We start from the raw sequence: 14,425 nt of genomic DNA on the forward strand, positions 1-14,425 counted from the left end.
GAGTTGTCTTGCGGCACTGGTTGAGGGGGTTCCGACAGGCGATCAGGAGCCCCGTCGGCACCCTCGACGTTCTCGTCGTCTCCCACGTCGGGGTCCCTCCCAACAGGATGGTCTTCTTCCACGCCAGCGCCGTGGCCTAAGTCTTCGATCAGCTCCTCCTCAGAGGTTGAGGCCGAATCCACGACGACCTCCTGCCCCCCCTTTTCTTCTCCGTTGGAGGTTTCACAGGGGTCCTGTCGATGGGCATGAAAGAGGACTCCATCCGCGGTGGCAGGGAGATTCTGGGCCCTGAGGTCGCCACCACTGGTGTAGCCTCCACAGGCTGAGCCAAGGCCGCTGCGACTGTCTCGATAGAGGCCTTGGCCGGATGGATCAAGGCTTTCACCACCTTAGGTGCGCTCACCACCTTCTCCTTGGGGGGAGGGTCACCACCTCGCTCCCCCTCCGATGGGGCCTTCGAGCACGACCGGGGTCTCTCCAGGAGCTTCGCCGGGTGCTCGGCCTTCCTCTTACCCAAGCCAGAGCGTTGGCTCGTGGTTGATGGCGCCGGGGAGGATGCGCCCTGCCTGGCGCCCGTAGAGCCCGACCGTTCGGCGCTCCCGGTGCCAGCGAACTCGTGGTGCTTGGCCTTCTGTTGGACCCCCGTCGCCGGGGCGCCCTCAAAGGTCTTAGAAGACCGCTCGGACTTCTTCTTCTTCTCGCCTGACGGGCTCTTTCCTTCCAGCCAGTTGGCGAGACGCTGATGGCGGTCCTTCATGGTCCGCTCCGACATATTGCCGCAAAACGCACAGTCCTTCTCCACGTGCGTCTTGTCTTCATGCAGGCAGTAAAGGCAAAGGGAGTGTTCGTCCTCCTTAAAGACATTCTGAAGCTGGCATCCAGGGCAGACCCTGAACAGCTTTCCGGGCGTCGAGCTTCCCTTCTCCTGGGCCATGCTCGAGAAGGGCCTGAGAAACTTCTGGAGTCCTCCAAAAGCATGGCTTGACGAAATCTTCACCCTTGAGGGGCGTAGAAGAATCCGACACGGGTCCCCGTTGATCGGATAAGGAAACGGTGGAGCTTGAGGCTCTTTTGACCGAAAAAGAGAAAATGTTCCTAAGAAAAAGCGCAAAAAAAAGCACTAACGCTCGAGAGCAATAGCACGAGGATCCCAACACTGAACGTGCGGTAAAAATCTGAAGATGGCTGCCAGAGGCGGGGCTTAGGGAGAGGGCAGTCATTGGCTGTGGTCAGTATGACGCAGAGATCAGTGATTGGTTACTACTACGAAAGACAGATCAGAAACGAAACTGATACTGATTTTTCTTTACCGAGGATTCCCAGCCTGACGACGGGGAATATTCATGAGCATGTGAATCCATGCCAGACCCCATGCTGGAGAATTGGGCATCCCCACGCCCTCCCCTAGTGCCCCCCTACCTCCCAGTTCCGGCAGGGGGAGAACGCCAAATCTTGAGCTGCTCTGCTAAATAGAGCGCTGTGGCAAAATTAGCAGCAGCGCTCTATTTAATTGAGTGCTTAACTCCCCGCTTCCATGCAGAAGCGGAGAGCTAATCACTTCGAGAGCATGGCTGGGTGTCAAACCAGCTTGGGGCTGCCTAAGCGTTGGTGCGCTAAAAAGCACCCTGCTCTCCACCAGGGCACATTTCATTACAATAGGGCACCTGCCATGCCTTCACCTCACCACGCCAGCTCAGGGAGCCCTTGAAAGACTCCCCCAAGCTGGTGTGGCAGGCAGACTAATGTGGCGCCCCGGCCGGTCACCTGTGCGGCCAGGGCCTAAAGCCGACCCTGCTTGGTATACACATATACACAAACGCATGCACCATTCAGACTGCTTTTCGTGCTTACCTTCTTGATTGCTTTAACTTGCTTAGCTGCTTCCACGTCTCTTGGTGTATGATGGGTGGCACCTTTGATATGGCAGCTTGGCAGGGCCCACTGCGCCAGTGACATCTATGCTATCATACTAGAAGTAAAACAAAAAAAAAAGAAAACTCAGTGTAAGAGTTGCAAAATATATAAGAGTGTTGTACAACCGTTATTCACAGGCCCTAGTAGGGTATGTGTTTCTGTCCTGTGTTCATCAGAAAATAGAGCTTTGTTTATTATATATTTGAAAGATAAATCCGAGCAAAGCAATTCCTTACTTGGCCATGGTACCACTATTTTAACATGTTTTTGTAGCACACAAAGCATTTTCCAAAAACATTTCGAACTGTCCAGCGCTTTTGGAAACCTTCGGCACAAATAGCAAAGCGGTTTTCACCTTTTATGATCACAGGCTCTCCTTTTGCCCCGAGGATTTTGAAAGCCTTCTTAGTGTTGAGCAGCCAGAGCATCATCACACTGCGTGGTGTTATGCTCTATGGCCCGTAGGGATATTGGGTGTCTTTTCAGTCTGAGATGCACAAGCAGGGTTACTCTACAAGCATCTTGCGGTCTGTGGCATTGGCGGATGATCTGGGAATGTTAGGGCAGTAAGCCGGAGCTTAATGGGAATGCCAACATGCTTAATGGGAACTTACTGGGAATGCTATGACATATCAAGACATGACGCTCTAAAATATCATGTAGTGAGCTACCAGAGGAAAAAAAGGCAGTGTAGGTTTTTGCGTGAAATGGAGATGAATATTACAGTGAAACCTATCCGGTTCCTAGTGTGGTAGGTCAGAAGAAGGAGGCAGGTAAAGTGGTGGCATTCTTACCAAGTTTTATTCAAATAATATGGAAAAAGGCCCATCTGTCCCTAACAAAAGGGTTTGCCCTACTTCACATAAATCTAACTTGGGTACTCGTCATCAATGGTGCATTCACAATCAACAGTCTGTCCTCCGTCCAAAATACTAACCTAGGTTGACTATCACTATCGAAAACATCGAAACTGCCGGGTCTACAGCTGCTCCCGTTACCTTTGTACTGCCAGTTCGTTCCTTCCTTCTGCCTGCATCGACACGCAGCTGCGCATGTGCCAGTTCTCTCACGGTCTCTGCGTTGTTTGAGGACCAGACGGTCCACCTCTTCTGGGTCACGCCGCTGCCTGTATTTCTCTTGGGCATCCACGGTTTGGGTTCATGTTCTCTCTGTGCCTTTTTCCCTTCTCGGTTGCCAGCATCGTCTCGACTGAGGACCTCCAGGGCTCTCCTTATTTCTCTGTCTCGACAGCTTTGAAACTCCTGGGCTCCATCAACACTATATTGGTCCTTTATTTTTATTTTAAAGTTCTTGGTTCCTCCCCAGCGTATACGTGAAGTTCTTCGTCTCTCTTCCTGGACCATTCTTTATTATCGCTCGATCTTCATCTCAGTATGGTTGGCTTCCAACCACCGAGTAATCTTCATGTCTTGCAGACTCTTCTTCTTCCCAGTATATTTGCCTTCCAGTTGGTTGTATTCTGTGATGTTGCAATAACAAACCTTGACAAGGATGGGATGGTTCTCAGGAAGTCCTGATATTATGGACTTTTCATTGAGAGGCTTGGGGATTTCTTCGATGCAATGGGAGTCCTTGTCCCTAAGAGGGGAGGCTCACCCGGTGAGGTCCAACTTGCTGTCACCCCTAGGGGGAATGTTGCATAGCGAGCTCATCTCCCTAGCCTCACAGGAAAGTTCTCCCCTTTGAGAGAAGAGATGAGATCCTATGAATCGTCACACTAGTCACTTGAGCAGTGCCTCAGTGGAACCAATAAGGACTCTCACCTGGAGAGGGCATGCAGATTCGATCCTGGAGGAGGCCAAAAAGGAAACACGTGGACCCTTGGAGGGATTTCAAGAGTTAGTGAGAGTGAAGAGCCACTGTAACGAACTGGGTCACAGAGAAGAAGGGGAAAGGATCCAGAGATGTGAAGGGTGAGGCTAGAGAAAGGAAAGACGCAGACAGACCTGGGCCCTTAGAAAAAATGTGGGCACTTATACAAAGCAAAGAGCTGCATGCTGACGGTTGGTGAGAAAGCCCAGATTATTTCCGATTGACAGACAGAGTTGGAGTAAGACTCACACAGAATGCAAAACCAAGAGAGTGAGAGACAGATGCTGCATTCTGCAAGTTGAAGTAGAATCTTCTAGTGTTTTTAACTAAGGGACAGTGACTGTACGGGCATTGGCAGCTGAAGTAAGAATCCCACAAAGTTCACAAATCAGACTAAACGATAAACAGTGCATTCTGCGAGTAGGAGTTAATATCCCAATGATCACAACCACAAAAAAAGACTGGGTGAAAGAAAAGCAACACTGCAAAACAATACTATAGTTATTGCAACTACAGACTTTGAATTGCACTAAAGCTTTCAGTGGAAATGCAGGCTCGCGTCAACCGGGTGGGAGGCATTTGGTGGGCATCACCCTTAGTGGCGGCACCCAACACTGTGAGAAAAGGTCATGTTTTGGGTAGCGGTAGGAGGTAGAAGGGGAGGGCGGTTGAACCAAGGTCGGAATGGAGGATGGGGAAAGGGTGGGGTTTTGGTCCAGGGGCTGGCAGGAAATTAGGATGAATTTTTGTGGGGTGAGTAGTGTGTTGTAAGTGTCTGACTCATGGATTCATGGGCCCTCTGGCCAACAGTCAGTGAGTCATCTGAGAGCAGCAACTTCATCAAAGATCATTTCAAACACTATTGTCTTGTGGGGCATCTGCGCTCACAATCTGCATTTGTTCTAGATCAATTCAAGAAGGCCATACAGAGTTGCAGAGGATTTCCTACACCTTGATCCTCACTTTGGAATAACCTCCCCCTAACTCTCCAAACAGTATTTGCTCACTCTTTTTAATAAAATGTAAAGACTCACCTATAGTCAGACTAATCTACCTCTGAAAATGTGGCACTTAACTTACGGATTCTAAAAGAAGTGTGTGACTTAAGGTGAGACACTTCATGTTGGGAGGTGCAGGGAAGTGTGTAGGGTCGAGAGAAAGAAACCAGTAGAATGTTACATTGTGGGTAAACTCTTCTCTGGTTCCCGACTGGCATAGTAAAGGGCAGAACGTTGGAGTGAAGGAGTACCCCCAAACTTTACTCTGAATGACAGGGGGCTACACAGACATCCTGATGATGGAGAACCAATCTAATAACGGTCTAGAAACATATTTTTCTATTTGCTCAAGTACTTCTTTTTAACAATAATTCGCTACATAGAATTTCAAAATCTGATTGGTAAGGCCTTACACACAGAGCAGGTAAAGTTGGAATAAAGGCGATCATGAGAGAACGAAGGTTACAATCCGTACATGACCTACGGCAGCAAATACACTGGGAAAATCCTAAATCCGGACGCAGCAATTTCATTAAACAAGAAACTACAAACTCATGGAGGAGGCACTAAAAATAATAGAAGGTGGATGGCAGGAATTCAAAGTGCTATTACCTTCAAAACACGGAATGCAGAAGCTGATAGCAGTCTCCTTAGTAAACAAGCTCAATAATTTACATAAGCCATGCAAACCTCACGGAACCGACAAATCACATCTTACGAGAAGCAGCATTCAGCATAACTTCAACCCCATGAAGTCTTTGCCTCGGCAAGGGTACACCCAACACATGCCCTCCCCTCTACCCGCCTTCGGTCCTGCAGAAACATCCATCAGGGGAAGAGAAGAACTTCTTCCTAATTTCGAGACAGTAGGTTATGGGTATAATGTAAACTGGTGATGTGCCAACTGTTTTTTATAGCTGGAAACCGTGCTTGCTGGCATAAGGTAAACTAGTTACGACATGGCATGTTCACATACACATAGATAAAAAAGGGAACATTTATTCATCTAAAGGTCATGTAGCTTATAAGCTGCCCTTTCACTTGGGTGACCCGGCGTTGCCTTTTGAATATCTTATAGCTTGAATTCACCTTCCTGTTCCCAAAAGGAATTGAAGATTATTCGCACTGATAGGTAACAGGGACAAGGCTACATTGTTTTAATGTGTTATTCTTTTCCTCTCATGTCATATTCCGTTTGTGGTATTCCAAAACAGCAGACAACAGGATCAAGAAGACACATGACAAGCTGCACTGACATTAAACCAAGTAAACGATGCTCTAGAACCCTCCTTCCTATCGACATCTTCGAAGGGGGAGGCCCACTCTTCGTAGATATGCCACAGAAGCCTTTTTCGCTGCTATTTTATCCTTTAAAGGTAGCCCTGTCTGTGTGCAAACTGTAGACATTACAGGCGAATCCTGAAAGGGCCACTCATCCTTTCCGCCTTCTGGGGCTCATAAAATAAGCGCCAGACAATAATGAAGTGCCAAGGGGCCCCTGTGTTGTGCACACAGTTAATGATTAATATGGCTAGTGTATTAAACGTAAAAGAGATTCCAGTGATATCTAGGCACAACATCTCCGTTTCCATAAAGCGTTCACCTCAAACACAACACAATGCTATCAATGAAAATCTAACCTGTTGCCCGCCCAGACGCCTTTGGTTGCACGCGAACATGCAGGAAATGACGTCCTATTTGCGTAGGCCCGAGTTTTGTACAGTGCTGGATGCAAAGACTACTGTTTCCGAGTACAAAGGCATGGGGGAGCAGGGGAAAGTCGTGGGGGGAGGGCGGGGGCGGGGAGAGAGGGTCAAAATGCCTGGATGGATTGGGGTACAGAAGGTGTCATAGAAAGTGGGGAAAGGAATATATCTAAGCAACCCCAAGGGCCACAGATCAGATGGTCTGATTAGCAAACGGCGTTAAGCTCATAGGAGGGTCTCCCCCCCCCCCCACCCAGTTTCTCCCTTGTAGTTGACTGATTTCCAAGAGCCCTGGTACAGAGCATGGAGAAGGGACAGGATGTGCTCAGGTAGGGCACCAATTTCGTCATGGTAACTTGCACAACGCAAGACCCTGAACAGTCCTCCTAGGATTGGAGCCTGAGGGTCAGATACAAACCTATGCAGCGGGCGCATATACCCCACCAGGTAGCTCATTGGCATCTGGAGCCTGCCGTTTACACATTCTGCAGAAGGTGGACTAACCCCTTGAGCGGTTTCATCAGAATTTCTGTATAGCGGGAGTGCCGTTAAGAAAAGCTGTTCCTCCACACATAAACCTGTCCATCCACCTTCCCTGCTATCACGTGTCTACCCTAATCCTCTGATCATATCCTGAACATATTTCGGAAATTCTGTTTCACGTCGTACCTTTTCAAACGTGGAATCTGGTAAGGGCTCCGAGATCCTCTGGGTAGGGCCAGTGGGGAACACAACTCCAATTAAATAAATATTAGCAGAAATGGCTCAACTCCGACAGGAATCTTGCTCAACGTCAGCTGTCCAGGCTCTTTGTTCTCGTAGGCCAGACCTACATATTTATTTTAATGGCGATTTGTAACACGCCAAACATGCAAATACAGTTCACTTGGCGGGCAGCCTTGGGAGGGGAAATAGTGCAGGGGGAACGTGGGGGGCAGGGAGAGATGAGGGGGTGAAGGGTGCATCATTCACAAGCAAGCCAAGTTGCTATTGCTGAGGCCTCCAAGTGCTGTAGGGATGTAACACCGGAGCCAACTTTGGACAGATGAGGGGCCCTGTTGTAATAACACCAGTGTTAGCTCTTTTCTAAACGCATGTGAGTTTTCCAAGTCCTTAATATCTCTTGTGAGTTTACTGCACAATCGCAATGAGGAGTTTGGCTCGATTTGAGGTATTTTGTAGCTTTGCAAGTTAGGCAGAGTACCTGGAGGCAAATTCCGTCTTTGATCGGAAGCCTGTGCAATGTGTTCTACGATGGTGTAACGTGGTCTCGTTGTAATAAAGGATCCACTGTAGCCAGAGGTGAGCAGAGAAATAAGTATTTATTGAAAGTATATGGAGCCTCTCAACTGGCAAATTGCACATTCACCAGCCCGAATATAGCTTTCTGGGTGGAACCTAGAATCCTTCTAGGTTTCCCAGGATGCAGGTAAACATGGCATGTGCTCTGATACTGTAACACAGTAACAAAGTAAACAAACACTCCAATGAAATATATACACGAAACAATCAAACGTATACATCAAGTATAACACAACTCCCTCCTCACTACATGAGGCAATCAGATACATACAAGATCCAGTATAACACAACACACCTCCCTGCTAGCTGCACCTTACGCAGACACACCTCTCTCCTCAAACCAGAAGGACAAAAATGAGGGCAGAGTCCCCATCTCATGACCTCAGGCATCATGGTCTCAAAGCAATTTTATTTTTGTTCCACGTCCGTCCATCCTCCTGTGTGGAGTCCAGATTGAAACTCGGACACAAGAGGTTTATAGTTTTGGTCAAAATGTTTTATTAAAATAAAAGGGGGAAAATGCATCTCTATCCCTGCACCAGAGTGGTTTCCCTACCTAAAACCAAAAATAAGGATGTCAGTGGTCAGATTGTCCAAAAGAAAACGTCCTGTGAAAACCTTGTTGGGAAACCCTTCCCTCTGAAATATTACATCCATAAGGTGTGTCACCGTTTTAGAATCTGCTTTCTGAACACACCCATTTTGAGTAAAGGTCCACTAACACCAAAACATACTTCTTAATACCCCCCCTCGACCATATAGGTTTCGAGAATGTCTAGCACAACATATTCCCATGGCAACGTGGGTAAGTCAAGTGGTTTGAGGGGTTGAATATGTGTTTTCAGGAACTTGTCAGAAGCTGCACAATCACAGCATTCTTTAACCAAATCTTCCACCTCAGAATCTAGCCCTGGCCACCAATAATTCACTCTTAGTCGACCCTTGGTCTTTGAGATCCCTAGGTGGCTGCTATGAGCAAAATCCAACACTTTAAGCACCCCATAGGAGGGTACTATGCATCCAGCACGTAAAATGTGCCCGCCTTCTTCACTCAATTCTTTTCCGACTCTGTAGAAGGCTCCTAATCCTACATCACTTGACCACCCTGAGCAGTTGTTGTGAACAAACTCCCTTACTCTGATCAATTCCTAATCTTCACGGTCAGCCTTCTCCCACATATCCTGTGCAATGGTGTCATCACCATTGCACAGGATGCAATCCAATACCCAAAATACATCTTGAACGGGTTCTTCAATACCTTTCTAAAACACAAGACAACACATTTCTGGATAAGAAATCTGCAATGACATTGTCCCTGCCTGGCACAAATTCTGCATCAAAATAGTGTCCTTGCAGCGACGTAACCCAGTTGACTATGCATCGTGACAACCCATCCAAACCTTGTGAAGTGAAAACTGATACCAAGGGGTTGTGATCAGTCAAAATGGAGCATTTCCTTCCCCTCAAGAATGTTTCAAACTTTTTTATGGCCCACATACTGACAGTGCCTCCTTCTCTATTATGAAGTACCTAGTTTGAGTGCCTTTAAGAACTCTAGAAGCAAAAGCTACCACCCTCTCAATGTTATTCTCCTTCTGCATGAGAGCAGCACCCACCATGTTCCACTGGCATCAGTCATGACAAGCGTGTCTTTTGTAGTGTCAAAAGAGGCTAAGACCGGGACATGTGAACTGGCCTGCTTGCTTTCCCAAAACTCCCGGTCCCATTTAAAGGGACCAATCAAACTTCAGATCCTTTTTGCACTATGTCCTAATGCCCCTGCACTGGTCTGTAACATTTCATATGAAGTCAGCGTAATATTTCATGACAACAAGAAATGATAGTAGTACTTCCTTGTCCTTTCACGGGGTAATCTGCATAATCAAAGTAACCAGACTCTCTCTGGGCGCAATACCTTCAGCAGACAGTTTATAATCCAGATGGTACATTTCAGAGACACTAAAGCAACATTTACTTTTTTGCAAGGTTAGGCCGGCACAATTCAATTTGTTCAACACAACTCTCAATTGTGTGTCATGATCCTCCTCCGAAGTTCCAATGACAAGAATATCATCTGATAAAAGACCTCTGTCACCAACACCTTATTCATTACCCGTTGATAAAATGCTGCAGCCGAAAAGAGCCCAAATGGTAGGTTTTAGAATCTGAATGTTTCCTCAAGGGTACTGAAGGTAGTGACATCTTTGGAGTTAGGGTGCAACCTGACCTCCTGATAAGCAGAGGCCAAATCTATGGAGAATATCTTGGACCCGGCTGTGAGACTAACTAACTCTCCAGTGTTGGGATACAGAAAGCGTTCAACAATGACATTCCTATTGAGCACTGCCAATTGGCTTCTGCACCACCACCACAACAATGCTTCCACCGGTTCAATTATGTCCTCAGAAATCAATCTTTTAATTTCTTTTGACACCTGCTCCGTCAAGGACAGAGGTACACATCTCATTTTGGCTACCACGGGGAACGCTCCCTTTCTTATTTGGATTCTATGGCAAAATCCAACAAGACAACCAAGGCTTTCTCGAAAAACTCCACACAAGGCTTCCTCTGGCAGCAAATGACTAGAAGAGGAAATAGCAGTTATGCTTCGAGGTATTTCTTTGTTGATTATGATTCCCATTTCATTTTGTTGATACCAACCGAGCATGACACCACTCCTATCTGAAACATACAACCTGGGTTTGGGAAATTCTGTTAGCACTCAAGGGTAGCGACAAAGCAGCCAAACGTGACTGCTTTAACAGGAGAAGGCCTTAAACTCACATTAGAAACCTTGTTTTGCCACGTTTCCCTATTGATGATGGTGTAATTAGAGCAAGAGTTTATAAACATTCTAACTCCTGCACCATTAATAGGTACTACAGAATGTGGTTTCTTATCTACACCTTTAGTTGGTCCCACCTCACAAACTAATCAACTCACACCACACGCTTCAGTCTTTGGGGTGGGGCCAAGCCTGATTTGCATATGGTCTTTCCCCTTCTGTAATGGCTTGGCAGGCGAAGAACGATGGTCTGGAGGGTTGCCCCGAGCAATGCCAGTGGTTAAGATTCAGTCTAAACCTTCCAGCCATCACCTCTTTGTTTTTTGCTTTGTCACCCCGAGTGGGACAGGTATGCCCAGACCTGGGTCCCGTGCCTGCTGGGGCTAGAGACCCAAGCTACTCCTCACTGATGAGCCCCAACAAGGGTGAAACATGTTTGGGGATGCTTGTGGTCTTGTGCAGAAGGGATGTGACCTAGCAGTGTAGGCTGGACTTCCCCTTTTGGGGTGGGGCCAAGCCTGATTTGCATATGGTCTTTCCCCTTCTGTAATGGCTTGGCAGGTGAAGAACGATGGTCTGGAGGGTTGCCCAGAGCAATGCCAGTGGTTAAGATTCAGTCTAAACCTTCCAGCCATCACCTCTGTTTTTTGCTCAGCATCAGAACCAGCATCTTCCACATAGTCATACTCTGAGGCAACCAAGATCTCTTTGACAACATTTCCAATAAGTTATTTTGACAACATATTGTGAAGTGTCCCCTTCTTCCATTATTGCTGCACACAGCATTATGTCCTGGACAGTCAGGATTGTTGGCAAAGTCAGAGAGACTCCCACATTTGAAACACGTTTTAGGACCAGAACTAGGCCCAGATCTGTTGAGTACCCCTTTGCGGTCCAATAAATCCTCACATTCATCCTTCTTGAGGGTCTGTCTCCCTAAAAAACATATTTTTCTTTCTAACCAAGACAGACTTCTTGATTTTCGGTGGATTTATTCCATTAACAGAGTCCTTACTATCTCTGCACTCAAGTTCTTTCACACATGCAAGCACGTGTTCCAATCTTATAGATTTCCAATACCTCTTCAAAACTTGGGTCACCTCTCACCCATATTTCCTTTTATCTTGTTCTCCTTTAACATGAACTGATCCCTTAATCGTTCAACATAAGATTTTCCACAATTACCTTTATTTGCCAGCTCTCTAAGGGCCATCATAAAATTCTCAATAGATTCATCCTTAGCATGTTCTCAAGTGCTGAAATGGTAGCGCTGAAATATGTAAGAAAGGCATGGTATCAACAGTAAGACAGACACAAATGACCACAGTTCAAGGGTGTTTATTGAACTTTCGTAAGGGTGTGAAAAACGCCCCTCTAAACCTAAATCTGCAGATGTGAGCAAACTACGACCATCAAATAATAATAATGCAGTTCCAGTGGAGTCTAGTCAAAATAAAAAGGGCCTATACTTATACTAAAAAAAAAATTGTCAATCCTTATAGCTAATTTACAAATAGTGTGGGGTAGTATTCATGAAAAAGCAATAAGTGTTAACAAAATGATATTTCAGGATGTTCAGGCCCTTGGCCTCCCTTCCCCACGTTTTCAGCACAGGGCAAGGCGGTTCACTCGAGCAAGGCACACACTCTGGCTTCTGCGGCACAAGGATACAGTTTCATCAGTTGGATACCGAACACAGACTTTGGTCCGGTGCCACGTGGGAGCTCTTTCAATTGTCTACGGTATCTTTTCTTTGCCTCCCAAGGTTCAATCAATCCTTTGGTTTCCAATTATATTTGCGTTGCTCGTCACATACGTCTCACACACTGTTCTCCTTAGATATCTTCATACCATGTTCCTGCTTGCAACCTTGGTTCAAAACACAGGTTGGTTTGGTATCAGTCTCTCCAACTCACCAGCTGTGCGGTCTTTATTGACGCTGCTTTGTTGTAGGAGCCAAGGCCAGTACCACGGCGGCAATCGCTCCTCCCAGTGCATAAGAATCACCCTGCTGCGTCCATGTTGAAATTGGGACCTTGAATGGTCGTGATATAGTCCTGAAAATCTTTCCTCCAAATGGCCCAAGGACAGTAGGTTCCCCAAGTGTGGGAAGAAAACGGGAGAACAAATTACTCATAGTAAGTAGAGAAAGGATAGCAGGACCCTTAGAAAAGGAGACAAGGTGACACAAAGGAGCTTACCATACAAACAATTAAATGCCAACAGGAGGTAGCAGGAGAATAGTCTGTGCTTCAATCACAGAGTGCCTTGAGTATAAAATGGAACTCGTTGCAGTGGAAACCACAAGACCCAATAATGTGGAAGTTGCCCGCAAAGGCTGACTCCCACAAGGTTGGGTCATGTGATCCCACACGTGCGCAAGTCCTTTCCTCAAATTAGGACCTTGGACGAAGCATGTCTGTCGCCCACTGATGCACAGATCAGGAGCCACATGGAAAACGTGGCTGACACGAAGCGCACAGAAACGAGATGCTCCACAGACAGTCGCCGGGCTTCCTGCGAGCAGGAGGTGTGTACATGCGACAGCTCCGTTCCACCAGGGTGCCAGTATGCAGACGGAATTGGATGATCCACTCAGGCTAAGGGAGTACTGTGAACCACTCGCAGCAGCAGAAGGCAATTTGTTCAGAAGAGAGCATGTACAAGCTTCCTCTCCAGACAGGAGTAGATATTTGGCAGTCCGAATGCACCGGATGTCGAAGGATAAAGCAGCACACAAAGAGAACCTCAGCCAGGAGGACCGCGCAAGAGGGTTCAGCTCATCACCAATCTGTAATAAAGGATCCACTGTAGCCACAGGTGTGTAGAGAAATAAGTAGTTATTGAAAGAATATGGAGGAATGAAACTGCACCTTCACCAGCCCTTATATAGTTTTCTGGATGGAACCTAGAAACCTTCTAAGTTTCCTTGGATATAGGTATACATGGCATGTGCTCGGATACTGTAACACAGCAACCAAGTAAGCATACACTCCAATGAAATACAAACATGAAACAATCAAAAGTATACAAGATGAAGTCTGGATGGTGGCGAGATGGATTTGTCACGTTACTTTATTTGGCAAGCCAAAGTAGAGACCATTAGAGTAGTCTAGCTTTGGCAGGATTGAGGGATTCAGCAAATTATATTTTTCAGTTCATTTTCAGCAAGGATAGGATTGCTTTCAGACGTTGGGGGTATTGGAGTTGTGAGTCAAGATGTTTGACACAAACACAATATTTCACTGTCGAGTACAAATCACAGATAGGCTCTTTATTTTATTTGAATTTCTTTTTAGGACTGGTCTTACCCAAAGGTTCTCGGAGTGTTTAACAAGGTTCAAAGGTTAAAAAGGTGGAAGGTGAAAGAGAAATTACATAATGTTTTCAGCATAGGATGGAAGGATTAGGATAGACAAGTGGAAGAAGGGGATATGGAGGAGCGGGGTTATGTGTAGGGATGTATGTTTTGCAGGATTGCATGGGTGCTGCTGGGGAGTCTAGGGAGGAGAACATTGCAGTAGTCCAGCTTGGACAGAACCAGTGCTTCGACTGCAGTGTGGAAGTCATCAGGAGGGAGGACGTCTGATCTCTCGTAGGAGGTGTAGTTGCAGATTGCATTTTTTGGTGCCAGCAGCCATGTCGTGTGTGAAGGAAAGATGGGGGCTGATGGTGCAGCCAAGGGATTTGACAGGTGTGAAGAGGGATATGTGTGGGTTGACTGAGGACAGTTGTTTGATCCACAAAGTGAGTTTGGGTTTCTGTCACAGGGTCTGGGGGCAGATGAGGTATTCTTTTTTTGAAGTGTTTAACTTGAGGAAGTGGTGGACAGCTTTTGAGGATATGCTTTTGTGAGGGGGAGGAGATTTGCAAGCATATTTGCGTGT

The 14,425-nt window shown here is 46.6% G+C and overlaps 1 protein-coding gene across 6 annotated transcripts in view; it reads right to left on the minus strand.

The window, feature by feature from the left end:
• Window positions 1–14,425, minus strand: part of STAT6 (signal transducer and activator of transcription 6) — a 1,449,539-nt gene that overhangs the window by 936,058 nt on the left and 499,056 nt on the right. For all 6 annotated transcript variants that reach the window (XM_069653558.1, XM_069653564.1, XM_069653563.1 and 3 more), the window contains one exon: window positions 1,852–1,969. In XM_069653558.1, coding sequence (XP_069509659.1) covers window positions 1,852–1,956 — 105 coding nt within the window. In that variant the 5' untranslated portion in view covers window positions 1,957–1,969. The remainder of the gene's footprint in view (window positions 1–1,851; window positions 1,970–14,425) is intronic.

Source organism: Ambystoma mexicanum, chromosome 3q (genome assembly GCF_040938575.1).
Source record: "Ambystoma mexicanum isolate Mex_15411 chromosome 3q, UKY_AmexF1_1, whole genome shotgun sequence".
Lineage (NCBI taxonomy): Eukaryota > Metazoa > Chordata > Amphibia > Caudata > Ambystomatidae > Ambystoma > Ambystoma mexicanum.